Source organism: Procambarus clarkii, chromosome 67 (assembly GCF_040958095.1).
Source record: "Procambarus clarkii isolate CNS0578487 chromosome 67, FALCON_Pclarkii_2.0, whole genome shotgun sequence".
Taxonomy (NCBI): Eukaryota; Metazoa; Arthropoda; class Malacostraca; order Decapoda; family Cambaridae; genus Procambarus; species Procambarus clarkii.
In genome coordinates, this window is record NC_091216.1 from 25,011,267 (window position 1) to 25,039,010 (window position 27,744).

At 41.0% G+C, this 27,744-nt stretch overlaps 1 protein-coding gene across 10 annotated transcripts; it reads left to right on the forward strand.

Moving 5' to 3' along the window:
- On the forward strand, positions 1-27,744 carry LOC123767612 (BUB3-interacting and GLEBS motif-containing protein ZNF207). Of its 10 annotated transcripts, none has more exons than XM_045757415.2 (8): positions 1-148; positions 2,558-2,684; positions 3,916-4,380; positions 8,750-8,794; positions 13,647-13,853; positions 20,554-20,751; positions 20,910-21,264; positions 26,261-27,744. In XM_045757415.2, the coding sequence occupies exons 1-8, from the start codon at positions 108-110 to the stop codon at positions 26,380-26,382; spliced, it is 1,560 nt and encodes a 519-aa protein (XP_045613371.1). In that variant the 5' UTR covers positions 1-107; the 3' UTR covers positions 26,383-27,744. The 10 variants fall into 10 exon arrangements, with proteins under 10 accessions (XP_045613371.1, XP_045613372.1, XP_069166591.1 ...); XM_045757416.2 differs by having other exon boundaries at positions 26,282-27,744; XM_069310490.1 differs by having other exon boundaries at positions 20,554-20,664; positions 26,282-27,744.

Below are 27,744 nucleotides of genomic sequence, written 5' to 3' on the forward strand. Positions count from 1 at the left end.
ACCTAGCGGGGCGGGGAGACGCATGCGTGCTCCCGGGGGTCCAGTACGACGCACCCTGCCATATTGTTTTCACACTCCCCGTCTCCCCGCTCGACTCTCACGCAAAAATGGGCCGCAAGAAGAAGAAGCAGACTAAACCCTGGTGTTGGTAAGTGGTGGTGCTGGCCCCTAGGTGGGCCTGAAGGGCCCGCAGGGCCCCTGGGCCCTCCTCTAGACGGGTAAAATAGGGATCTAGCCGCTGGTACTGGGTCTCCATCGTCCACCCCCTCTGCCGATCGATGCACCGAGCCGCCCCAAAAGTATTTGGGTCATAACTGTTGTATATCTGTGTGTTGTGGCCCCCGGCTGGTTGTGATGCCCGGCGTGGGAGATGCACAGGTTGTAGGAGTAGCTGCAGGAGAGGTATTATAAGGGGGTTGTGGGCGACGGCAGGGTATATGGAAGCCGCACACGGCTGCTAGGCTATTTTTATTCCCTTGATATCCTCCTCACGGCCTTGGAGCCTCTCGCTCGCTCAACTCATTCGCTATTTGGTATTCTTCGCCGCGATCTCTTTCTGGTTAATTATTTTTTTATGTTTTGGTTTGATCCGGATGACTTGAATGTGTGGCTTGAATTTTTAGGTTTGATTTTGTAGATCTTGCTAGTGAAGAGTGGACAGGTCTGGAAGAATTCAGTTGAAACTCGTCTCGAGGTACGTTGTATTAGGCAGTTAGAATATTAAATTAGTATTAGCCTATCGGTCCATGATCACATTTCTCCAAAAGTGTTTTATTTTTGTCCACGGTGAACTCTTCTGGACCATTATGTACATGATATATTCTAACTTATGTTTGGTCAATAGTATTTTTATTGTAGTACTTATGACTATAGAACTGGTACACAGGGGGGGGGGGGATGGAAGTTTTTTTTTACTTGTGGAATAAATAATGGATCTTTAGAAACATTATTGAAAATTAGTACTGGGGTCATCACGCCACCACGTGGAATGATCAAATGGCCAAGGTATGTCTGTAGTGTCAATAGTATTATGCTTGGACATTCACAACAAATATTTAACATGCAAATATTGATTAGTTTTATTCAGAAGTACACAGGACAGGAATTTTTATGCTTATAATTGTGACGGCATCAAATTACAACCTCGGTTTGAGTCGCTCGTATAGCTCAAAATGTGTCATATTTAGAGACATTGTACATACTATATAATTAAGATACTTTAGGAGTTCTACATCTGTAGATTAATGGGTTAGAGTGGAACCACATCACTTTGCACATGCAGCTCATGTAACACAGGATTGACTTCAAGAGGATTTAAGTTCTAAACAACTTGTCTCTGTAAGTTGTCAGCAATTCCTTAATAACGAGTATCAAACTCTGCCCTCTAGACAGATAAGTTGAGACTTACTGCACTGTTATACTTATCAATGTTATGTTTTCTTTGAATTGTGTTGATATTTCTAGCAAAAGATAGTGACCACTTGTATGCGAATACCTGATGAGCTAATGCTGTTAGCAATATAGGTAGTAACTGTTACAATAGAAGTTTGTTTGTGAATTCTGGTGTAGGTATGAACCAGGTAACATCAGTGATTGAGAGGCTGGGCCCCTAAGGTAAATCTGAAAAATACAATATAGCTTGCCAAGGTCAGCATTATATAGTCCCATAGTTGGCAGCCACACAGCGATACTGGCACCCAAGTGTGGTTACAGGATGAGAGCTACGCTTGTGGTGTCCCACCTACCCAGCACTGTCATAAAACGCTTTGAAACTACTGACGGTTTTGGCCTTCCACCTTCTCACCTAACTTGTTCCAACCGTCTACCACCCTGTTTGTAAAAGAATTAAAAATCTCAACACATGAGTGGGTTTGACCTGGAGATCATCAGGACTCCGGCGGTCGTCCCCACAACCTGGTCATGACTCCTCTTTCTGTACTCTCAGTGAGGTGCCAAAATGACTTGATTCATTTGGTAATAATATATTTGTTTCAACCTTCAAGTTTCAGATAGCATTAGCAAAGTTGACACGGGGACCCCATACCTTGTGTAGCTTTGTATACCTTGTGTCCCCATACCATTGAGTACATTATACCTGTATAATATAACCTAGAGGCTTTAAGGAATGTTTTACTGGCAAGTCTTCATAGTAGTTTTAGTATAAGATCTGGATAAAGCAAGTTTAGTAAATTAAGAGCAAGTGCCATGAAGCACATTTGCTTTCATTGAATGTGAGGTTGAGAGATCCATTATGCAACTCCGGTCAGCAGCACAGTAGGAACATTAGCCTTGGTACCTTTTATGTAACAGCCAGTTGTCCTAAATTTGAACTCCTTCAGCAGTGGAATATGGTCTAAATTTTGTTTTTAAGCCAATTCATTCAATTTTTTTATATAAAATTTAGTGGGATAATTAAATACTAGTACAGTACAATAGCCTAATTTGAAAACTGCCTAAGGTTGTTAATTCATGCACAGTACAGTAGGTAAAGGCCAGTTGTAATTAATACTATAAATTGCCTAATATTTTGTGCTAATGTGCGTGTAAACTTTTCCAGGTACTGCAACCGGGAATTTGACGATGAAAAAATTTTAATACAGCATCAGAAAGCCAAACACTTCAAATGTCATATATGTCACAAGAAATTATACACAGGTCCAGGTTTATCCATCCATTGTATGCAGGTAAGTACTTGCCTGCTGTAGTTTAGTTTACAGAGAATAGGATCCAGTTCCTTGGCCCCTTCATTATCATTATTTGGGGGAATGCCTACCGAACCCTACAGATTTTCTTGTATATGTATCATATTTACATATTTTTTGATATCTTGTGTGGAGCTGACCTGTACCCAGTGCATTCTGCCTATTTCACTACCCTCAGACTAAAGATACATCCTTAGTTTTCTTGCTCGTCATTTGATTGATAGTTCAGAGGCGGGACTAAAGAGCCGAAGCTCAAACCCCGCAAGCACGATTAGGTGAGTACATCATCGTGCATCTCCCTGGCTCATTCAGGTTATTGGTTCCCATTTGTCACCATGCCCCGGTCCCACCCCATTTGTTGCCATATCATGCCCCGGTCTCACCCCCGTGTGCCACCATGCCCTGGCCCCGCCCCACGTGCCACCATGCCCCGGCCCCGACCCACGTGTCACCATGCCCCGGCCCCGCCCCATTTTAACAAGACCTGACAGTGATTTCATTAAACTTTTCTGTCACACTAAGGCAGCAGCTATTAGCAGCACAACATAGTCCATATCTGCCTTACAGTGACCAGGGAGCCAGAGTCACGAAGCAGTTATGCAAGCACCAACGAACCTGTACATCATTTCTCAATTTTTGGCGGCTTTGTTTACAATTATTAAACAGTTAATGAGCTCCATAGCACCAGGCGACTGTATAACAATGACAACAGTTGATTGGGAAGTTTTCATGCTTGTAAACTGTTTAATAAATGTAACCAGAGCTGTCAAAGATTGAGGAAAGATGTGCACGTTTGTAAGTATTTGCGTAACTGCTTCGTGAATCTGGCCCCAGCACTCTTCCCATGGACAGAACCAGATGCAGGCACTTCTGACACTTACTTCCTGTCATTGCAAGAATCTTTTCAAATCTCCTCTGTGACAGTGGGGAAAGGGAAATGTTGGAGATTGATTTAGGTAACCTGGAATGACCCCCAGTAAGCTTATAAAATCCAAATTTTTGTAGGCCTTGGTCTGGAAGCCTTTCCTCTGGAGGATATTTCTATGTGGCTAGTTCTTGTTGGAGTGCTCTGCATTTACTGCTTCAGTAAAGTCAGTAAACTTTATTGTGATATTTTTCTTGGGAGATTTATCCAAAACAGTTTTTCTACAACATTTTCTAAGCAACAACAATTGTCATGTGCAATTTTTAATACATTCTTTTTATTGTGTAGGTACACAAGGAAACAATAGACAAAGTTCCGAATGCCCTTCCAAATCGAAACAATATAGAAATAGAAATATATGGAATGGAGGGTATACCGGAGGAGGATCTAAAGGAGCACGAAAGACAACGTGCGGGGAGAATGGGTCCCGGAGGTCGGCGGCAAGATGAAGAAGACGACGACGACTCGCAATCTAGTCTCCCCGGCCAGTCGAATCCACCGCCCCCATCCGTGCCTTCTCAGGGACCACCTGGACCCATGGGTCCCATGATGGGTCCAAATGGACCCATGATGCCAATGATGGGACACATGGGGCCAATGGGGCATATGCCTCCTTATATGGGTGGACCAGGCATGATGGGTGGACCTATGGGGCATTTAGGCCCCATGCCTCCACCTGGTGGCCCTCCTGTCGCCAACCCTCCCAGCACGTCTCAACCACCTAACAAACCACTCTTCCCATCTGCGGCACAGGTATGTATGGTCTGTGGTGCATATGGAGAGGAACTTGTTTGAAATGATCAATAATATCACAAAACTTGCTTCTTTTTCTTTAGTAAGTTTTTCTTTAGAAAGTTTTCCCTAACCCATGTAGTAGTAGTCATCATCATTCCAAACCGAACTTGAATTGTGTGCGTGTATCCTCCATCATCATCATTCATATAACCCAGCAAGCCCTTTAATCAAATGTGGATTTGCTGAAATTCCTGATGTGAATATTTAACTACAGTATTTAATTATAGATTCCCTTAGTATAGTATTTGATAAGGCTTCTATTCCTCATTTGCTGTTTTTTACCCTTTATTTGTCTCCTTTAAATTGTAAAAAAAATGAAGATGTCTTGGGAACATTGTGAAGTTATTAAACTATAGTATAATGGATTTTTTTTGGGGGGGGGAAAGTGGTACTGTATTGGGATGGATCTTGGAATCTAATAGTGCTTATGACACAAAAATGGTGCAGTGAAACCCTTCATTATCTGGACCCCCTTTTGGGGGCGGGGGGGGGGGGGGGGGGGGGGGGGGGTTAGCAAGTTCAGAAGCATGTCTGGTAAATGAAGCTTAGACCCCCCCCCCCTTCCCCCTCCCATCAGTCTTGAAGTTTCGGCAAGGTTTGGTAATGGGGGCATTTGTATTAGGTGTTAAAAGGAGAATGAGAGAGAGTTTTAAATGATAGGTTTATTGTATTGTAGGAGAGTTAGGTAGTTTAAAAAAAAAAAAAAATGGTCTTTAGGTGTATACTTCACATCATGGGAGTATAATTTTAAGTCATGGCTGCTCTTATTTTAATAAGTTTTTCTCAATATGTGCAGTATTTTGGTCCTGCAGGAACATTGAGAAATTCTTTAATAATTTTTGTAAGGTTGTAGATATTTATGCTGCTAGCACCAAAATGTTGAGGGCCAGATTATATGATAGTTTTATCGCTTAACACGTAAAGTCGATTTAATCTACATTGTGCAATATCTGATCCTTTATATATGTGCCTTCTTCACCAGAAGTGGCATTCTTGTCAAGGTACTGTATATGGAGAAGTTTTCAATATTCAGGATAGCACATCCACAATGACATCTTTGGTGAACACCAAAGTCGCTGGACTTTGGAAAAATCAGTGACATCTTGGTGGGAGATGTCACTGATTTTACATTTAATAAAAATTCCTATTAAACACATTGATGACAGCTGGAAATTTGTGTAATCCTGGGAATAGAAGCTGTATTTTTATAAACTGTAGCTTTCCTTAATAAGATTAAAGGAGAGCTAGAACTCGCCTTGATGTCCATCTTGAACTAATTAGAAGATATAAGGCAGTGATAGTTTTGACCACCACTTGAGCACCTCTATTGTGAAGCCACCTTTTAATATTCTTCATTGACAAGTTGATGTTACTTGTGATGCTTTCAAGGTCCATCTATCCTGGGAGGAGGCCAGTGGCAAATATGAATAACCTAATGCTTTTGATTTTTGACGTGTGTCTGGGTTGGGACCAGTCTATACCATGCAAGCTGAATACCAAGAGAAGGCATATTTAACTGGTTTGAGTTTAAGAGAATATAGAACCTTGTGTCTTGCACAATCTATGGATAGCTCACTTGTGCATCAGGTATGACTGTTTGGCCTAGTTCAGGCATAGCACTAGGGCACCATACATATAGTATTATAAGAGTTCAGGAATTTGAGAGGTATACTGGTAAATACAAAATAGCCAGATGCATTTCCAGAAATGGTTTATTATTTTTGGTGAGTATGTATGTAATCACCCAAGTGGAGTTACAGGATGAGAGCTGCGCTCGTGGTGTCCCATCTTCTCAGCACTCATATAACGCTATGAAACTACCTACGATTTGGGCCTCCACCACCGTCTCGCCTAACTTGTTCCAACCGTCTACGACTGTTTGCGAACGTGAATTTTATATTTCTTGGGCAGCTTTGTTTAGTTTAAATCTGTGACCTCTTATTCATGAAGTTCCAGGTCTCAGGATTCTTCCCTATTAATTTTGTCGATTCCCATTCTATTTTGTACATTGTGATCAGTACATTGTATAGCTTATTTTTCTTCTATCTTGTTTTGGCATATTTAGTGCCTCTAATCTCACCTCATAGCTCTTGTCTTTGTTCTAGGAACCATTTAGTTGAATGTCTTTGCACCTTTTCAGTTTGTCAATATGTGTAAGATATGGGCACCATACAACTGCTGCATATTCCAGGTTTGGTCTCAAAGGTCATGATTAATTTGTTTAGTATTTCACATCCATATTTTTAAAAGCAAATCTGAAATTAGAAAGTGTAGCAAAGGCTCACACAATGCTCTTTGTGGTCCTCCGGTGATAGTTTTCTATCAGAACTGCCCCTAGATCTCTTTATTAGATTGTTTAAAGCTATTTCAAATAATTTGTAGGTTGTGTGTGTTCTCTTCTATTCCACGTACTATAACTTGGCATTAATTCACATTAAATTCCATTTGCCAAGTGATGCTTTATACTTATTTTGTCCAGGTCTTCTTGAAAGGCACGACAATTGTCTATAAGTTTATCTTACCTAGTATCTTAGCATCTTTAGCGAACAAGATCTTGTAATTCTGTATTCTTTCTGGTTGGTCGTTTATGCAGACAGAACAATACCAGTACAAGAACTGAACCCTGTGGTAGAGGGTAGTTCAGGGCCAGTAGTTCAGTTCAGTAGTTCAGGGTAGTACAAGGTCACTGCTCAATACCCTGTGGTACTCCACTAGAGACATTTCCCCAGGCCAATACATTGGCTCTTGATTACTGCCCTAATTTTTCTGTCAAAATTTTTCATCTGTGTTAGAAGCCTCCCTGTCTCTTCCAGTATGTTCCAGTTTTCAGGACAGCTGCTTATGTGAAACTGTCGAAAGCCTTTTTTTAGGTCCAGATAATTACAGTCAACCCAGCCATCTTTCTCCTGTAAAATCTGTGACCCTTGTCATAGAAACAAAGTAAATTTGTTACACAGTATCTTTCAGATCGAAAACCATACCGTCTGTCATTACATCATATTTCTCTAGGTGTTTCTACCCATTTGGTTTTAATTATATTTCAGTATTTTGATTACTTGTCAATGATACAGGTCTATAATTAAGGGGGTCTTCCCTGCTGCCACTTTTGTAGATTGGAACTGTTAGTTTTCCATATATCTGCCAGGGCTCCTGTACACACAGATGCCTGAAAAAATCAATTGGAATGGAATGTTGAACTCGGGTGCACATTCTCTTAGACACCAAGGTGAAACCGTGTCTGGGCCAACTGCTTTGTTTCTACTTGACTCCTTGAGCACTTTTTGCATTTCATCTTGAGACCCCAATGTGCTCTGTAGTTCTTATTGTCTGGTTCTCTGAAAATTTCATTTTGCACAAACACTTTGGAACTGTTTGTTTAATGTTTCACACATTTTCTCTTCATTTTCCATTGTTTCCCATTTTCAACCTCTAAATTTATATCCTTTATCTGCAGTTTGTGTTTAATGAATGTATAGAATAGGCCTGGTTCTGTTTTACATTTGTCCGCTATCCCATTCTCAATTTTTCTGCCTTTCGCTACTGTGTAATTGTTTCTTTTGTATTGCTGGTATGTTTGAGGGTTTGGCCTCTTCCTATATCGATTCCATTTTTGTGTCTTTTGATCTCTGGCGCTCTTGCCATTTCTGTTGACCAAATCCTGTTTTCTAATTCTGCATATGTGTTAGTGTAATTTTTTTTGTGCCTTCATCATATATTAAACAAAATTTGACATGCATCTCATTTATTTCCTTGCCTAACAGCAAGTCTTTCCAATCAAATTCATTAAAGAACTTTCAAAGTTCCCCATAGCAACCTCTCCCGAAATTAGGGTTTTATCTGCTTTATTTTTCTTTGTGAAGGGGGCACAATGTGTGTCAAACGTAAGACGATACTGTACCTCTGACTCCAACAATTATTATTTTGCCTTTCAAAGAGTAATTCTGTACTAGGAGATATTGACGTTATGGCAGTCATCCGTAAGCTCTGTGCTTCAGCTTCCTCAAGTGTTACACACACTAATATTATCTTGTGCAATGGTTGAGAAACTAGTTTAAAACTAACATGTTGCATTTACAATAACCCCTTTAACATGTATTTTCTAACCATAAACATGGAGTACCAGAATAGTGTGTGTAGACATTCGACACCAGAATGATATATACTGCATTTGTCAATGTCTGTCTTTCCCATGGCACTGGTTCCCAGTCCCAAGAACTGCTAAGCGTCTGATAACTGTGGAGTCATGTCCCTAAACACCCTGTTAAAAAGTATACAAATACTGTACATACTAATTTTCTCTTATGAACAAAGACCCTCTGATTTTCAGTTTGCATTCAAGACTGGCTACGCAACAACACTGTGCAGCTTATTGGTAACGGAAACTTCTCAGTGTTACAACTCACAATGCAGTTCTGTTTCTCTCTCTCTCCTCTCCTCTCTCTGTTTTTCAATGCATCCAAAGCATTTGACAATTGAACATACTGTACCAAGCTCTTTAGAGTATCAAAATATGGAAACATCTGTCCTATAGCTACTATATTTTATTTATTTATATAATTTAAGTAAATAATAAATCCAGTTCAGTAAAGTTGCAGTGAAATGGAGTCATGTTCAATGCATATATTTTCCTGGATAATGGTGTCACAAAAGTAGTTGTGGTCGTTAATCACTTGCTGTCTGTCTTGATGCTCTGCTGAAAGAGTTGAGGGACAAGAGATTAGGCTGCTGTCACCTGGCAGTTTAAGGCAGATGTTTTCTGCTATACTGCTGCTCTAGCTTTGCTTGCACCTCCCAAAGATGCTATGCTGTAAATGATAGAATTGAGAGATGTTGAAAACCTAACTTTCAATCCTATTAAATATGCTTTAACACACACAGGACTCGCATTATCTTGATATGAATATTGTGTTAGAACGTTCATGGTAAATACTCTAGAAATGATCTAGGTCATCTATCAAACTAAAGAGTTCACTTGTCATCTGTCCCTACGGCACATGGGACTTAAAAACTCTCAATGAATGTTTAGAGAATTTAAACGCCTGGTGTACCGTTATTTAATTGTGCCTCGGGCTCGTGTGGATGTGAATTATGGAACTTGCCAGATAGTGACCTGTGCAAGCTGGGTCACCATAATGAGCAAGAACAACAGCATTAGAAAAACTTCAGTTCACACAGGCCCCCCTTTTTTTTTCTTGCTAGAAATGTGTACATTCACGAATCTCGGAAATACCAAGCTGGGGATTGTGGTAATGAAAATAGTATACCCAATTTCTGAGGAAAGTAATGGGTATGAAAGTAATTAACCCTATTTAGAAACTATTTTATTGAGGAATTATCGAGATAAGACTGTTAATCTGCAAATCTAAATTCTGCAGTTTAGATATACATACTCAATGTAAGTGTTGTGCACAATGTAGATTGTAAAAGTAAATATAAATTATGTCAGTAGAAAGAGGTGTGAACACAGCATTTTATATTGCTTACACTAATTGTTACACTAATTACTATTTTGAGAGTATCTGGTGTAATATTTTTTTTTATTAATACAAATTAGTCTCTTGTTTTATAGGTTATATAAAATAACTAATTTTAGATTTATATTTAGTTTATAGCTATATAAAAGTATAGTTTTATATGTTCATACCAGTTTTCATCATGAAAAGCTCATGTATAAGGTCTGAATTAAGCAATTGTATTGTGTTGTCTTGAAAAGGGAACACAATGTATGAACTTCAGACTTTGTTCTAATGCTGTAATTCATGCTCCTGAAGTTGTGAATGAATTGAGGTAGCTCCCTAGATTTTGGCTTGGAGGGCTTTTCATTTGTGTGTGTGTGTGTGTATGGAGGGTGGGGAGGGGGGTGCACATGCCTGTGACATCCTCGAACATGTGATTTTAAGTTCTCTTTAGCATCCTGTTGCACATGTCACTTTATACAGTTGTAATTATGTTCTTCAATACAGCACATGCAAAAACATGACTAGGCTGCAAGAGTGTACAAGTGTCAGAGATGCCGTTTATTTATTCCGGACATGTGTATACAGTACTGGGTACTGTCCGGTTGCAGGCATTTTGCATTTTATGTTTTTAGCTTTTTCTTCGTTTAGCAATGCTTGCATGACGCTTTCCACTTTTCATTTCTTTGTGATTTCATTATTAAGCATTTCTTTCCCATTATCAATCTTGTTAAACATGGACCTTAAACCCACGGCTTATTCGGCCACGTCCTGTGCATCTCTTGTGCAAGTGTTCAAGAATTTGAACTATGTACATTCCTAGTTCATTTGGAATATTATCCACTTGCATATATTATTGTAACCCTTTCTATTGTGCTTGGCTCATTACCTTGCTGATTGTCATTCAATTTAAAGAAGCTTTAAATGCAAGAAATGCCAGTGTGTTTGTGATGTGGACATTGTCATTATCTTGAGTTATCTTGAGGTGATTTCGGGGCTTTAGTGTCCTCGCGGCCCGGTCCTCGACTAGGCCTCCACCCCCAGGAAGCAGCCTGTGACAGCTGAGTAACACCCAGGTACCTATTTTACTGCTAGGTAACAGGGGCATAGGGTGAAAGAAACTCGACCCATTGTTTCTCGCCGGCGCCTGGGATCGAACCCAGGACCACAAGTCCAGTGTGCTGTCCGCTCGGCCGACCGGCTCCATCAGGACAAATAGTTCACAATCCTGAGAATACTAGGAAATAGTGACCAGAGTTTTGCTAGATTTTATATCGTTTTTCAGAAAGGCTGTTGCGAGGTTGGAAGCACAGTCCATCAAATTTGTGATAAGATTCAGATGTTACAAACAAAATCAAATACAAAATAATAGTGTGTGTATCCAATTTTGCAATAAAATTATGAATACGTAGGAATCCGAATAAAATAGGGAAATAAATTTGTATGTGTTGCTTTGAAATGGGTAATGTTAAGGTTGATTATAGAGGCCTGCTTGTTATCAAATGGGTGGCTTCGGAGTTGGACTTTTTCTTCTGAAGTTCCATTGCTTCCCAGTTCATTAGCGTAAGGTGTCCCAATTTTGTTTTCTCCCTAATTTTGGGTGCTACAACTGGGAATTTTAAATTGTTGAATGGTCAGTTCTACTAATTACTATACATAGTATGGTTCATTATTTTTTTTTATTTTTTTTTTTTACAATTTACACATTACAATTTTGCAATACCTTTGCATAGTTTAAATGGTTTGCTTTGAATGTAGACTTCGAAGCTCTGGTATTATTTAACTGCTGATTTATTCCAAGTGTCATAATCACCTGCTAAATACATTGCTGTTCCTCCATTGTTATACTTACATTAACCAGCATGAACTTGGACTTCAAAAAGGCTTAACTATGAATTAGTATCACCAAGGTGATAAAGAGGTCAGTTTTGGAGATACATAAATCAATCAATTTTGGAGACGACATAATGCTTGTGAAGGTACCAGATAAAGGGATAGTTTTAAGGCAGTTGTCTTGTTGGCGTTTACTCGTATAGTCTATAGTCCAAGATGCATACAGGAAGCTCTATAACGTACTGGCCTAGTGTTTTAGCAAGTATTGGGTGGTGTGTGTGTGTGTGTGTGTGTGTGTGTGTGTGTGTGTGTGTGTGTGTGTGTGTGTGTGTGTGTGTGTGTGTGTGTGTGTGTGTGTGTGTGTGTGTGTGTGTGTGTGTGTGTGTGTGTGTGTGTGTGTGTGTGTGTGTGTGTGTGTGTGTGTGTGTGTGTGTGTGTGTGTGTGTGTGTGTGTGTGTGTGTGTGTGTGTGTGTGTGTGTGTGTGTGTGTGTGTGTGTGTGTGTGTGTGTGTGTGTGTGTGTGTGTGTGTGTGTGTGTGTGTGTGTGTGTGTGTGTGTGTGTGTGTGTGTGTGTGTGTGTGTGTGTGTGTGTGTGTGTGTGTGTGTGTGTGTGTGTGTGTGTGTGTGTGTGTGTGTGTGTGTGTGTGTGTGTGTGTGTGTGTGTGTGTGTGTGTGTGTGTGTGTGTGTGTGTGTGTGTGTGTGTGTGTGTGTGTGTGTGTGTGTGTGTGTGTGTGTGTGTGTGTGTGTGTGTGTGTGTGTGTGTGTGTGTGTGTGTGTGTGTGTGTGTGTGTGTGTGTGTGTGTGTGTGTGTGTGTGTGTGTGTGTGTGTGTGTGTGTGTGTGTGTGTGTGTGTGTGTGTGTGTGTGTGTGTGTGTGTGTGTGTGTGTGTGTGTGTGTGTGTGTGTGTGTGTGTGTGTGTGTGTGTGTGTGTGTGTGTGTGTGTGTGTGTGTGTGTGTGTGTGTGTGTGTGTGTGTGTGTGTGTGTGTGTGTGTGTGTGTGTGTGTGTGTGTGTGTGTGTGTGTGTGTGTGTGTGTGTGTGTGTGTGTGTGTGTGTGTGTGTGTGTGTGTGTGTGTGTGTGTGTGTGTGTGTGTGTGTGTGTGTGTGTGTGTGTGTGTGTGTGTGTGTGTGTGTGTGTGTGTGTGTGTGTGTGTGTGTGTGTGTGTGTGTGTGTGTGTGTGTGTGTGTGTGTGTGTGTGTGTGTGTGTGTGTGTGTGTGTGTGTGTGTGTGTGTGTGTGTGTGTGTGTGTGTGTGTGTGTGCGCGCGCGCGTGTGTGTGTGCGTGTGCGTGTGTGCGTGTGTGCGTGCGTGCGTGCGCGCGCGTGCGCGCGCGCGCGCGCGCGTGTGTGCGCGCGCGCGTGTGTGTGTGTGCGCATCCCTATTGTTATTATTTGGGGAGGGGGGTCTGCTCTCGCTACACTGGCGAGTAAAGGGGTCTGCTGCTTTTCACCGCCACCTTCACCCTCGTCCATGCCCATAAACCGTTTTTCAGTTGTCTTATTTTATCCTGTTGGTTTTTGTCTCTTCCAACTTTTGCACTTGGGATGGACTTATTCCAAGTGCTCAATAAGCACTTTTTATTTTTTTCGTTTTTTTTTTTTTTTAATGGAAGTAAATGGTGACTGACTTGTATGATTGCAATATCAGCATGCAGAATTATTTGATGTTTCAGGTGTTCATTCTTGGTTATGTTAATGATCTCTCTTGCCATCCCCACAGAGGGGACAAGGCATCACGGAAAGTTTGGAATAACTAATACACAATTGCTGATGGGAGATCACACTATGAAAATGTAAAGTTTTGCTTAACATTAAACCAAAATGGAATTTTATTAAAGAAGTTATTTCAATTCTTGATTTGGGCAATTTTCATGTCATTACCTCGATAGGCATTGACTTACAAGTTATATTAATTTGTATTATTTTTCCCCGACAGCATAACACAACCACCAGCAGTCAAATTGGCCCAGTTAAACCGGCATTTCCAGCATATAGTCAAGCTAACGGTCAGTCTGTTCCCAACAACCAGTCTTCAGGTATTAACAGTGGATCCCAAGACAAGATGGAGCCCAAGAAACCTGCACTAATAACTACGGTGTCTGCCAACTCCCGTATTATACACCCAGAGGAGGACATCTCTCTGGTATGTGGGTGGGGGGAGGGAAAGATCATATCGACATCTTTTCTCACGGTGATGCTTACAATCTCTAATTAGCTAATTTAAGCTACAGTAGAGTATTTTGACTTCTTAGGGGAATAGTGTGTGTGTTGCTATGTACTAACTCCAGTAAATCGGGTAATAAAGATTAGTATTATCAGACGTGTCATAATCCAGGTTGCAAATTTTACTGGCTAGATAAAGGCAGTGTCTTTATTACCTGATCTGTTCCATGCTGCTGCTAGTGCACGTTATAATCAGTTGGAGATATATACTCACTAATGCCTCAATTCATCTGTAGCACTTGAGTGAGAATGAGTATTGGCATTGTTTGTCACCAGTGGTAATGCCGTTGTGGTCATGTCGGGAATGCACTCGTCTACCAACTAAACAGTAAAGGCTCTACCTCCAGCAATGGGGCAGAGTTGTATATAGTGCTGTTTGATCTTGGTATAATATATGCTTTGCTGGATATTTGCCTCTTACAAAAGGTATTAAATAGCTGATTTCTCCATGCCCAGGGGGGGTTTTATGCCACATTTGTCTTCCCATTTTTCAAAAGCAACCAAGGCTTTAGGTTTTGCGTTCACTCTGGTCACGTCAGAAGAAAGGCCACAACATTCCCAGTGTTGAAGAATTCAGGCTTGTGTGAGGTATTTGTTGGGTGTATTTGTTCATTAGTATTGTTTCAGATATTGAACATTTTTCCTCTTAGTGGTAATTATGGTAATGTTTAGTTTGTGTGTGTTTATCATTTATATCAGGTGATATATGAGGGTGGGATTAAAAAAAAAAAAGGATTATTTTGTTATCATAGTCATGGTCATATTCTTAAAATATATTTGCAGTGGTCAGTTAGAAGATTTGAAGTAGCTGCTTTGTTTAAATTTTGTTTAACTTCTTGTCAAAAGTTCCTGAAAATAATTTTGGTCTTTGTTTTTATTTCAGTATAATTGCAAGTAGTGTTGTTAAATTATGTATAGGTACGTGCCAAATGCCTAACTGATTGATCGACTTCTCAGTGACACTTAAATCAGATTTCACCTTGAGGTGGAAGTATTTTTTGTTGATAGTATAACTAGCCATATCATATGACCATGAAAATTATCATTTGTGGAGATTTAACTTATTTGGTTAATTTGGAGATTTGGATTATATTTGATGGTTGTGAAGTAAATGCTTTAGAAGTTAGTTTTAAGCCATTAAAAGTCAGATATAACTGGTGATATTTGCAAAAAAAGGGGGTTACATGTTTTCAGCTTGGAGCATGTAGCACAGCTGTTTATACTGTATAGGGGGAGGAGGTCAGAAACATTTCTTAACGGTGAAGATGATATATTTTTGTGTAGATTTGTTTGCTTTTGTGCTGGATGTGAAATCCTGTTAAATAAATTCAGGCCAAATTTCATACTGTATGCCATATATATAATTGTTAGTTTTTCTTTGAGGTTTAATTAACGGAGATAAAAGTGGGTTGTGATGTGGAAGTGAATGTATTGGTTGGCAGTGAATTATAATTTACAAGGAACACTGTAAATATGGTTTTATGAAGCTTTGGGTGGTGGATGTCTGCTAGAGTGTGGTGCTTGCTTATCCATGTTACTATTTTTATGAATTTCATAGTGTGTGAAGATTTTTTTTCCGAGCGTGAGCAAAATATACCATGTGCACCACAGTGTATAGGATTGTTGGTCAACAGTGTTAATTTGCTGAGCTGTTTAAGGATTATATGAGGAACAGAAGAAACTGGAGATAAGTGTTGAGAAAGTGAACGAAATATCTGAAGGATTTTTAGATTACACGTTTGTGAAAGGGCGATTGTACCTCACAAGGATTCAAGGGGAAAAAGTACAAAATGTTAAGATATTAGGTGAGAGCATTGGTAGTTATATACTGTAAGAAACAAGTTAATCATGGAGGCTGGAGAAAGCCTCTGGATAAATGAACCTTAGTCCTGTGTTTTGTGTATCTGCAGTGTGCTTGATAAAGGCGGTCAAGATTAGTGTGTAGAGTTGCACAAACTGATAGTGATAGTAGTAGTAGTAGTACAGAAGTTGCTCTGTGAAGTGAAGTGGCTCGAGCAGTTGATGATGACTGCAAATGTTAACTGAAAGTTTAATTTAGATTGTGATAGATTTTGTAGACTGCTCTCAGGCAGTCATATATATAATGCAAAGACATTCACTCTTACATGTACACTGTATCCACCCAGCTTTGTGTCTGGTCACATCCTGTACATTGTTTACGCTCGCTTGCCATGTCCTCTCACGCAGTTGCCGTGCACTCCCATTGTCGTGGCCTTTCTCAGCTCCTCACATTCTGCCAAGTTGTGCAGATTTAGGGATTCTTTATATAAAATCTAATGTTGATACAGTTTATCTGGTGGGAATTTATACATGTATGTAGAGGAGTTCAAAAACTTTGTTGATGTGTGAGAAGACTGATGGATGAGTGTGGTCAGAATAAGTGTGTAGGAGAATGAAAACTATGTGAAATAGAAAAAGTCATAATTTTAAAGTCTTTGGTCTTTAAATCATGAGAGTAATAAAACTTGTACAAGAGTAATGGAGTAAATCAGGGATGAAAAATTGAGTGCAGCAAGTGTGAAATTCCAAGATGTGGCTGTATGAGGATGTGGGAGTGCCTATCCTCTACTTTGTATCATCTGAAGATACTGGTACTGCAAGAGTATGACTAGATTTAGATTTAGAACAATAGAATAAGATGAATATGTTGTGTAAGGAGTATAAACAATGGACAAGTGTAGAGTGCAAAATAATTGTAAATTATAAGAAGGATAAAAATGCAATATGATTTGGTCATGATGAATGGATGGTGGTAATAAGTGCAAGTCTGTGAGGAAGTGGGGATTGAGTGTAGAGAGTGCACAAGATGGTTATGAGTAAGATTGAGTTTGGTGATGCATGTGTGTGTTTGCTTTACAGTAAAGTATTTTAAATAATTGCCATTAAGCCCTCTTGTGCAGTTGTGTAAATCGGTAGGGCACTGGTGCGGAGGATTTTTTTTCTTGTGTGACAGTGCCGAGGTATTTTCGAGTTGTACTGTAGATTGGGTGAATGAATTCTGTTGTCTTTATGAATCTTTCTCTATATTAATCTCTTATCTAGGTTAATCTGCTAAGAAAGGCAAATTAAATCAGTATGTAGACAATGAGTCACAATAACATGGCTGAAGATATGATGACCAAACCACATATTAAAGAATGGAGAAACAATGATGATTCGGTTCGTCCTGGACCATTATGGACTTTAGCCATAATGGTCCCTCCCCCCCCCCCCCCCCTACCTCCCCTCCCTACCCTTTCTTACCTTTTATCCTATTCCTACCTTTCACCTTACTCTTATCTATTTCTTACCTGCCCCTCGGAACTCTCGTCTCGCTTTCCTTATTAATTTGCTCGTACCTTCGTCTCTTCTATCACACTACATGACAGTGGTCTAGGGTGGACCAAATCGTTGTTGTTTTTCCATTTTCTGATGTGTGGTTTGGTCATCAAATTAAATCAGACCTCTTGGCCCATCTAGGTTACAGATTATGGACTTGTGTTTCATATGCATGTTTCTAGATGTTTATTTTTAATGTATTAACAAAGGGTTTTGCTGTACTAGAAGAAACAAATAATTCCAAAATATATGGCTTGTCCTAATATTTTAGAAGTGCATTTACTCAGTATTGACAACGTGGAGCCAATTTGCTTAAACAAGTTGAAAATTGGCTGTCGAATTTTGTTTACCCTTCATTTGGCATGTATTTTCCCCGCTTATGTTTAATGTGGTTGGAGTTCTGTAGGGTTGATTTAAATTTAATTTCTTTGACATTTGTCTATCACAAAATTTAGCTGATGAGTCATAGGAAGCTCATAGGAAGCCAAATCAATCGATCAAATCATCTCGAGAGGAAGCCAAATTTTTACTCTTGAAATGTTTACCAGAATGTTTAACGAGCTGTAGTGAGAGAATGAATGCTGTCGGTAAGGTTTGAAAAAAAGATTCTGAAGTTTTTGTCTTGTATGGTTTTGCATGATGTATGGCAGGTAGGATCAAGTTATGGCAAGCTGTTGATCTTAGTCTAACCCGAAATGCTTTAGATTATTGACTTTATCTTGTAAGTAGTGTTTGGGGCCTCCTCCTATCAGTTTTAACACATTTGGCTCATGAATTGTTCATGTCCGTGGTGCATGGTGAAGCATCAGTATTGTCCAAGTTATTGTGGTAAATACAACTACTCCTTAGTGTGTATACAAATGGCAACTGCATTTATGTATATATAAATATATATACATGGTTTATATATACATACATGTGTAATAATGTTTATTTTCTGTATTAGTATCATGTTGCTCTAAACTTTTTATTTATTTTTTTTCAAGTTGAATAAATTGGAATTGTTAAATTATTTTTCACTTGTAAAAATTCTGCTTCATGTGTAGTAGAATGTGGACATTTAAGTTTATTGAAAGTGTTGTAATTTCCTCAATAACCTGGCTTAATTCAGAGAGAGAGGGAGAGAGTAGGGTGTCTCCACCACTCGTTCAAATCTTTCCCTCTCTTTTGTCTCTCTCTCCTTGGGATTAACAGGTGATTTTGGGCTTTCAGCTGCTCGCAGACTGTCCACACACCCCGGCCAACACAAACATATTGTTCATTTATTTATTTATTTTTATTTATTTTTAATGCTAGACTAGTTGCAGAAGTAGGAAGCCAGGACTGGAAGTACAGTGAGCAGTAGTCAGGTAATGTGAAGAATAGCAAGATTTATTATTGTCAAGACGTATAGTGTGTCTTGAATAACAAAAGGTGTGATCCCATGTTGTTATTTACGTTAAGGAAGTCACATCGGTGAATTTATTTCTCTGCGATGAAATTACTGTACAGAAATAAGCTTTGGCTTTTTGTGGGCGAGCTGCATTTTCTCAAATTTGACCGTGACAAGAGAGTCTTGGTGTAGATTTTTTACCGTTTATATTTGTCTTTCAGTTTAGAGAGGTTTTTCTAGCTCAAATGGTAATTTTTTGCGTTAATTATTTTTCAAAGTGGATAAAACGGTTCTATCTATGTCTTACTCAGTGCTGGAAAAGATGGACAAACTAACTCGGCACTGTATTATGGTAAATGTAAGAAAATATATATATATACTGTATATATATAATTCAAATGAAAAACTTATCAGTCCAATGATATTATCAGATATCAAAAACTTATCAGTCCCCAGTTTATGTAAATACCAGCAAAATAAATTGTTCTGAAATTAATTTAGTCCTGCATTTCTATATGCAATTTTAATCAGAGTAGTTTTTTGTTTCTATAGAGTGTAAGTGCTCAGAAGACTCAATTCATGCTAGCATCCCCCCACCCCCTTGGCAAACAACTTGATTTATTTCAGGGTAAATCAATGTCTGCTACTTTATGGTCAAAGTTATTGTTTTCTTCTAGTTAAGACAGTTGAAGATTATTTATGCATAGAAAAAGACAATTTTTATATACTGTACGGTATTTTTTCTGCTCGAGTTTTTGGCACCACATTGCCAGCACATTACTACTTGGCCAGAACTGTTTTATGTTTGCCTCATTGTGTGGTGGTCTTCTACTAGATCATCTGTGAAAGCAGTCATACCACTTACAGTACCTGTAATGCAAAGCTTTTTAGATGTTAAGAAAGGGGACTTGTATAATCTTTGCGTTTCCAGTTTTGTCGTCGTCTTGCCTTTGATGGATGGATATACAATAGTGATGCTGTTAAGAGGCTTGGGAATATTACCAAACACTGTAATACCGTATAGGTTTTACGGATAAAAGTTCTCTGTGAACATGACGGTGAAGGATAATTATTTATTGTGTAACCTAGGAAAAAATACTCAAAATTGAAGCAATTTGATTATCAGTTGCATTAAAAAAATAAAATTAGCTGTCTTTTCAAGATGGTCAAAACCTTAACATTGAAGTCCTGGGCATAGTGCACTCGGGCACCAAACTTTAACTCCGTTGATTGATAACCACCCAGCAATAAACTAGAAACCTAGGTATAAAATGATTGACCATAAATAATTAATCTGAAAAGAGTCAAATTGAATAGTTTAATTTTCAAGTTTGTGCACCTAGTTAATTTTGCATATGAATAGTATGAAAATTTAAATAATTCCAAATATTTTTGGGGAATATAAATTTTTAGTTATACAGTATAATACTGTTGCACATTTAAAGTACTGTACTAGCATACATTATTTAATAGCATGGGATCATAATTCCGTCAATACTTTAGTAGGCAAAAGACACGTCAGAGACAAAGGTAAGGCTGCCAGTTTTAGAAAGGTAAGTTTTTATTGTTAAACTTATGTAAAGTACATTCTCAGTAGTGACACTTATTTGAGTACTTAATAAGGAATAAGTTTTAATCTGTCCGAAATGGGAAATTAGTATACATGTAAAATTGAGCTTGCTCATTTTTACATTTTGGTTCACGGGTTGTATTTTGTTTTGAGTGGAAAAATTTAACACTAGCTTGATTCTTTTTGTGTGTGGATTAGATAGGGAATAGCTAACTGGGATAAGGGAAAAAGAGTTTTGTTGTGTTGGCTGGTGGTGGGAGTGTGATGGGAGCGTGGTGGCAGCATGGGTTGTGGTGGGGCTGTACTGTGTTCACGTGTCTCCCTCTCACCCTCACGTAGGAAGAGAAGCGGGCAGGTATGCCTCGGTACCAGTTGGCTCCCCGAGCCTCCCCACAAAGGGCCCGGGCTCCTGCCCCGGCTCCACCCCCCCAGCGCGTGGAGTCTCCACCCGTGAGTACTGCACCTTCACGCCTCTCTCAACTTGTGCCTGCCTGCCTGGACCATTTCTACCCACCGGCGATGTGTTTAGACACACAGGTGCAACCCGCCTCTACTGTGTCATTGCCAGACCTGGATTATTTTATATACAATAGGATCAGCCACTTCACAACTGCTGTCAAGATCAACATTTGAAATCTAAAATCACACTTAAGCGGTAAGAGCTGAATAAGTCATCAGTTTGTGTTTGTTTCCAGGAGGAGCGTCGAATGAAGATGGCGCGTTACAACCAAGTCAGTGCTGCTGCTGCAGCAATGGCTATGAGTGGGATGATGTCCCATCATGCAGGGGTGCGGCCCGCTCACCCTGGTGTGGTGGTCGAGGCCCCCCCTATGGTATCAACCATAGGTCCCACTATGGTAACCACCATGTCACCAGCTATGGTGCCTACTGGGCACATGGCCATACCGGTATCTCTTCCAGCCATTATGCGGCCGAACATGCAACCAATAATGACTCAGCCCATAATGTCACCTGCAGTTGCTACGATGCCCACTGGCATGCCCCCCCTCCCATTAGGAGGTATGAGACCACCCCTAGGTCTACCACAAGGTAAGTAATCTTTATCTTGAATTGTGCTTGATCCTTTAATATCCCCCTGAGCATCGGTGAGTATGTCAGTTCCCCGAGACCTTGTCGGCAGCTCATCCAACACAATCCTCTTTGGTCTTTAACAAATGTTTGGATAAAACACTTGTATGATTAATGCGTTTAAATAATTTATATAGTTACAATTCTCGGTTGAATGCCTTGAGAGTGCATTAACGTTTTAATGCCTTGTTTAAGATTAAGAAATGTGTTAACAATAATAAAATTGATTGGTTAAAAATAATGTAATTTTCATAGTTTGGTCAGTATTTAGTTCTATTTCAGGGGGGTAAAGGGGTCGAGACGGCATTATGCTAATTTCAAGGAGGTTGGACTAAGGGGTTATGCCTGTTAAGACAGTTTTACCTACGAAATATCTTGGATACAATTATAATTATTTTATAGGATAATAAATATGAAGTATTTTGTATATTAAAAATTTCAGTTCATAATATACCATTTGTACCACCATCTAAGCCTCGCCCCCTACCCCTTCCTCCGTCACGTAAACCTGGCCACCCCCCTTACCTTCACATAAACCTGGCCACCCCCCCTTACCTTCACATAAACCTGGCCACCCCCCCCTTATCTTCACATAAACCTGGCCACCCCCCCTTACCTTCACATAAACCTGGCCACCCCTCTTATCTTCACATAAACCTGGCCATCTCCCTTACCTTCACATAAACCTGGCCCCTCCCTTATCTTCACATAAACCTGGCCCCTCCCTTATCTTCACATAAACCTGGCCCCCCCCCTTATCTTCACATAAACCTGGCCCCCCCCCCTTACCTCCACATAAACCTGGCCCCCCCCTTACCTCCACATAAACCTGGCCCCCCCCTTACCTTCACATAAACCTGGCCGCCACCCCTTACCTTCACATAAACCTGGCCCCCCCCCTTACCTTCACATAAACCTGGCCCCCCCCCCCTTACCTTCACATAAACCTGGCCACCCCCCTTACCTTCACATAAACCTGGCCACCCCCCCCCCCTTATCTTCACATAAACCTGGCCCCCCCCTTACCTCCACATAAACCTGGCCACCTCCCTTACCTTCACATAAACCTGGCCCCCCCCTTATCTTCACATAAACCTGGCCCCCCCCCTTACCTCCACATAAACCTGGCCACCCCCCTTACCTTCACATAAACCTGGCCCCCCCCTTACCTTCACATAAACCTGGCCACCCCCCTTATCTTCACATAAACCTGGCCCCCCCCCCTTACCTTCACATAAACCTGGCCACCCCCCTTACCTTCACATAAACCTGGCCACCCCCCCTTACCTTCACATAAACCTGGCCCCCCCCTTACCTTCACATAAACCTGGCCACCCCCCTTACCTTCACATAAACCTGGCCCCCCCTTATCTTCACATAAACCTGGCCACCCCCCTTACCTTCACATAAACCTGGCCATCCCCCTTACCTTCACATAAACCTGGCCACCCCCCCTTACCTTCACATAAACCTGGCCATCCCCCTTATCTTCACATAAACCTGGCCACCCCCCCTTACCTTCACATAAACCTGGCCACCCCCCCTTACCTTCACATAAACCTGGCCACCCCCCTTACCTTCACATAAACCTGGCCACCCCCCTTATCTTTACTTAAACCTGGCCACCCCCCCTTATCTTCACATAAACCTGGCCACCCCCCCTTATCTTCACATAAACCTGGCCACCCCCCTTACCTTCACATAAACCTGGCCACCCCCCCCCTTACCTTCACATAAACCTGGCCACCCCCCCCCCTTACCTTCACATAAACCTGGCCACCCCCCCCCCTTACCTTCACATAAACCTGGCCACCCCCCCTTACCTTCACATAAACCTGGCCACCCCCCCCCCTTACCTTCACATAAACCTGGCCACCCCTTACATGGAAATTGGGCGGGGGCTGACAGGTGAGGTATGACAGCGCTTTGGATTTGTAGTCCTGAGGTTCCGGGTTCGATCCCCGGTGGAGGTGGAAACAAATGGGCAGAGTTTCTTTCTGCTGCTCTGTTCCTGTTACCTAGCAGTAAATAGGTACCTGGGAGTTAGACAGCTGCTACAGGCTGCTTCCTGGTGTGGGGGGGGGGGGGGGGTAAGAAAAAGGAGGCCTGGTCGAGGACCGGGCCACGGGTACGCTAAGCCGCGAAATCATCTCAAGATATATCTTGAGGTTAAACCTCAAAGTTATTCTTTGTGGAAGTTTGAAGGAAACATTTCAGGGGGAGGGGGGAGATTGCATTGTAGATGTTCAGGCCTTTTTGGGAAAGCAAAAATTTGTAAGAAAAAGGTAGCAGTTGAAGTTTATAGATAAGGGTGTGAAATGTTTGTAGTGAATTTGAGATTTGTTTAACCTTGTGAAAGTGTTTAGGTGTATGGGGAAAAAAGAGCCTGTTCACAGAAGTCAAATTGTTAGTGGTGGGTAGCCTTTTTTTTTTATTATACAATAACAAGAAAAACCTTGTTCTTTTCTCCCCACTCACCTAGCAGCCATGTTTTCTCCTCCTCCCCCCCCCCCCTTCCTTCCTTGCCTTGTTTCCTCTCCCCCTTTCAGCCTTGTTCCCACCCACTTGCCCATGTCCCCCTAGCCCCATTTCTAATTCCTGCGCCCCCCCCCCCTCCAACCCTGTATCTCGGCCCCGTTTCTCGCTCCCCATCTTGGTCTCGTTCCCGGCTTCTCTCCCTTCCTCCCCCCTCCGTTCCTTTGGCATTGTTTTTCCCACTTGTCTATGTCACACCTTTGATGCCTCCTACACTCCTCACCCCCTGCCTGTTATCCCTGCTCCTTGGTCACCCCTGCTCTCTTTGTACTATACTAAAGTCATTTTTGCTTTATTGGCCATCCTCTGCTCATCCTCCTTCCCCATTTTCTTTGCCTCCCTTTCCTGCTCCTTATTCTTGGCTGCTCTCTTCTTCCTCCCCTGTGGGCGTTACCCTCTGATTTGGCAAGCCTCTCCTCGCCGCTCTCTGACCGTTCAGTTTGCACCTTTGCATCTTGCGGGATTAGTTTTCGATCCTCGATGGCTCAAGCGACGTGGCAGTGAAGTTTCGTGTCCTCGTATCGTGCAGTGTTTAGCCAGTCTTTATGTCCTTTCAAAGTTCTCTGTGCTTTTATAGTTTTAGCAATTTCTTCTGGTGACTTGCCTATTCTTCATTCATACTCCATGGCTCCACATCCACACTCCTCCTCCTCATCCTGCTGTCTTTGGTTATAGTCCCCCTTCCCTCTTACTCTCCAGTGTTCTTGGCCACATCTCCCCACCCCCTCTCCTCTTGGCCATACCTCCCCCACCCTCTCTTGGCCACACCTCCCCCCCACCCCCCTCTCCTCATGGTCACACCTACCTCCCCCACCTACCCCTCACCCCACCTATCCCTCCCTTCCTGCTCTTGGACACACCTCCCCCCTTCCTACCCCTCCCCTCATGCACTTTGTCCCCCCCCCCCCCCATCCTTGGTCATCACCCACCCCCCACCCTTCACTCTCCCTCCAGCTGTTAGTGACATCCTGTCTCACTTTTGGGGACTTCTCTTCTTTCCATCCCTCCCTTCACCCTCTTGGCAACTTCCCACATGTACAGTTCTCTTTTGGATCTGCTGCACCCTCTTACCATCTCGTAGCAATCTATTCCTCCCTTCCTAATCTGTTCCCACACAACACACGCACGTGCCTTGGGCCAGATTCACGAAGCGGTTATGCAAGTACTTACGAACGTGTACATCTTTCCTCAATATTTGATGACTTTGGTTACATTTAATAAACAGTTTGCGAACATTAAAACTTGCCAATCAAGTGTTGTTATTGTTATACACAGCCTCCTGGTGCTTCGGAGCTCATTAACTGTTTAATAATTGTGAACAAAGCCGCCAAAGATTGAGAAAAGATGTGCAGGTTCGTAAGTGCTTGTGTAACTGCTTCGGTAATCTGGCCCGTTATATTTTGCAGCCACCTTCCATTTTGGTAGCTCCGTTCTCACTGTTTTGAGTAACAGTTTTTGTACTCCTTTGGTTGCTACTATAATATATTGGAGTTACACACAGAAATCACAATAACGTGATGCATCAATGAACAAATCCAGTAAGTTCAGTAGAACTTCGGTTTCAACTCTCTTTCCATGACGTATCTCAGTCGATTACGGCAGTGTCTGGGATGATCTCGGCCGTAGGTTCGAATCCTCGTCACGGCCCTTGTGGATTTGTTCATATATTGGACTTGTTTTGGTCTGTACCGTGACTATACGGGGAAGTCTTGCGCCAGTTTGGGTTGCCTAGTCAAATGCAAGCTTGGGATGAGTTGAGATGAAAAATAACTTCGTTTTTAAAGTTCTTGCCAAAACATACTGAAAGATAAACGAAAACTCCAGCTCAGATGAGTACTATGTAGACTTCCGTTGGTTATGCTCATCAGACTGCAGTCACAGATATGCGTATTCTTCTCTAATGTAAATATTGAAAGCGGAATTTTTGTTTGGATATGGAGAAAGAGAGAGAGAGAGAAATTCTTATTGCTCTTTACATTCATATATATATATTTATATATTTTAGATTGCATGGATTACTTACTTTTGGGGGTTAAATTGTAATTAATTAAAGGCTGAAACTTACTCCATCCTTAGTTAGCTTGCCAATGTATATAATAATTTTTGAGGGTGTAAATGGCTGCTGCAGGTGTCAAGAGGTGTTCTGGCCATGTGTGGTATAATGATGCTCTTACATTGTTAGTTTTTACTTTGATATGCACATTGAAACTTAGATTTAGATATGATTGAAGCACGATTTGCACTCATTGTCTATAATTAATTTAAATGCTGTGATAGAACTCACCTTCCTATTTGGGCTCACTTTCCTGTAATGTTCCTTAGAATGCTAGCTGTATTTTATGTAATAAGAAAATGTGATGTTAAACCAATTAGTTTGCCTTGGGATGATGGATAATCTTTTAGGATAGACTAATTAATTTAGTGTGTTGGTTAACTATTTCAGCTCTGCCTGGTCATGGGCAAATGGCCCCCGGGTTAGCTGGTCCACCAATGATGGGTGCCCCCATGATGGGAGGGCCTCATATGATTCCACGCTTCAGGTGACCACCAGGCCTCGGTATGTAGCCAGCAGGTAGGAAGCAACAGGATGGGCAGCGGCAGGTCGGCGCTGGTGAGGCAACGTACGCATGCCTTCATCATGACTGGTAGTCAGCCTCCTCACCGACCCTCCCTCGCTCGCTCGCTCGCTAAGCACACTAGCGCAGTCGGTCAGTCACTAAGTTGACCTGTGGGGCAAAACCAACACACACGTGGGACTATCCAAGATGAATCTGCTGTCTCCATTATCTGCATTATAGGAAAGAATTCTCAAACACCACTCATGCAAAAAGATTTAGCCATGTCCACTTCTAGGTAAAGTTGAGATAGGAATAATTCCAATGAATTAGAGGATAGGGACACGAATTTATATCCCATGAGTGATGTTTTTGTGTGGTAGAGTTTTTTAATTTAATCTTAATATCAAAAAGCTAACAAACATGTTGACAAAACAATGTTGAAATTGTAGTGGGTCCCTAACACTTGTTGGTTTTCCATCACAGTTCGGTTAGTCCTGTGTGGACAAGCTAACATTGCATCATTTTGCAGCAAGCATCTGTTATCATCTGTTATTGACTTCTTTGTCTCATTTTTTTTTTTTTTATCATTGCTCTGATCAGTGTTGAAATGTTTATCCACGAGACTGTCGTTTGTGTGCCGCCCACGTGGAATTAAGTTTGAGCAAGTGGTGCTTGTATACTTGCTTCTTGGGACCTACACTTGATTGTATGTATTTATACTCTGATCCAGCTCAAGTGGGCAAGAGGTGGCTCTCTCAAGTCCAACATCTGTGTGTTTCCCCTCAATGACTTATTGTATTCCAAGCCTTAGTAATCACTATGATTAATTTGCTGGAGATGAGTCGATTAGTGCAGATGTTGCTTGGGGGAGTTTGGTTCTGGCAGTAACTTGGGCTGGGATGGAGGATGCAGGCTCGACTGTTCTATTCTTGGAGCGTTTAAGCACCTGTATTATAGTGTTTTTAGGTTTCATCATTCTTTTTTGAGTGATAATTGTGTATTTGTGAATTTTTCTCTTTAAGGTAAGAAACTGTTTAGTTTATAAGGTAAGAAGCTGTTTAGTTTAGAAATGGTAGTTCTTCACAAAAGCACTGTTGGAATTTTATCCTACCTATACAGATGTTAACAGCAGGTTAGTCCATTTATATAATTTTTTTGCAAGTTGTACAAATGAATTTGTAAATTGTTGAAAGGGAGATCCCATTAGCAGCCGTAAGTACTTTTTTGTATTTATCAGTCACGTTATTGCTACCAGGAATCTAGTGACTTACACTATCAGCTTTGTTAAAAATGATGATCACCTGTTTATTATTGTATGTTGTGAAATAAATACTAATTAAGTTGTCAA

What these genes read in the sequence shown, in the direction of transcription:
- LOC123767612 (XM_045757415.2), top strand. Translation starts at nt 108, where the DNA reads ATGGGCCGCAAGAAGAAGAAGCAGACTAAACCCTGGTGTTG. An exon ending in CAGACTAAACCCTGGTGTTG is followed by an intron (nt 149 to 2,557) that starts GTAAGTGGTGGT and finishes AAACTTTTCCAG; the next exon opens with GTACTGCAACCGGGAATTTG. An exon ending in ACCCCTAGGTCTACCACAAG is followed by an intron (nt 21,265 to 26,260) that starts GTAAGTAATCTT and finishes TAATTAATTTAG; the next exon opens with TGTGTTGGTTAACTATTTCA.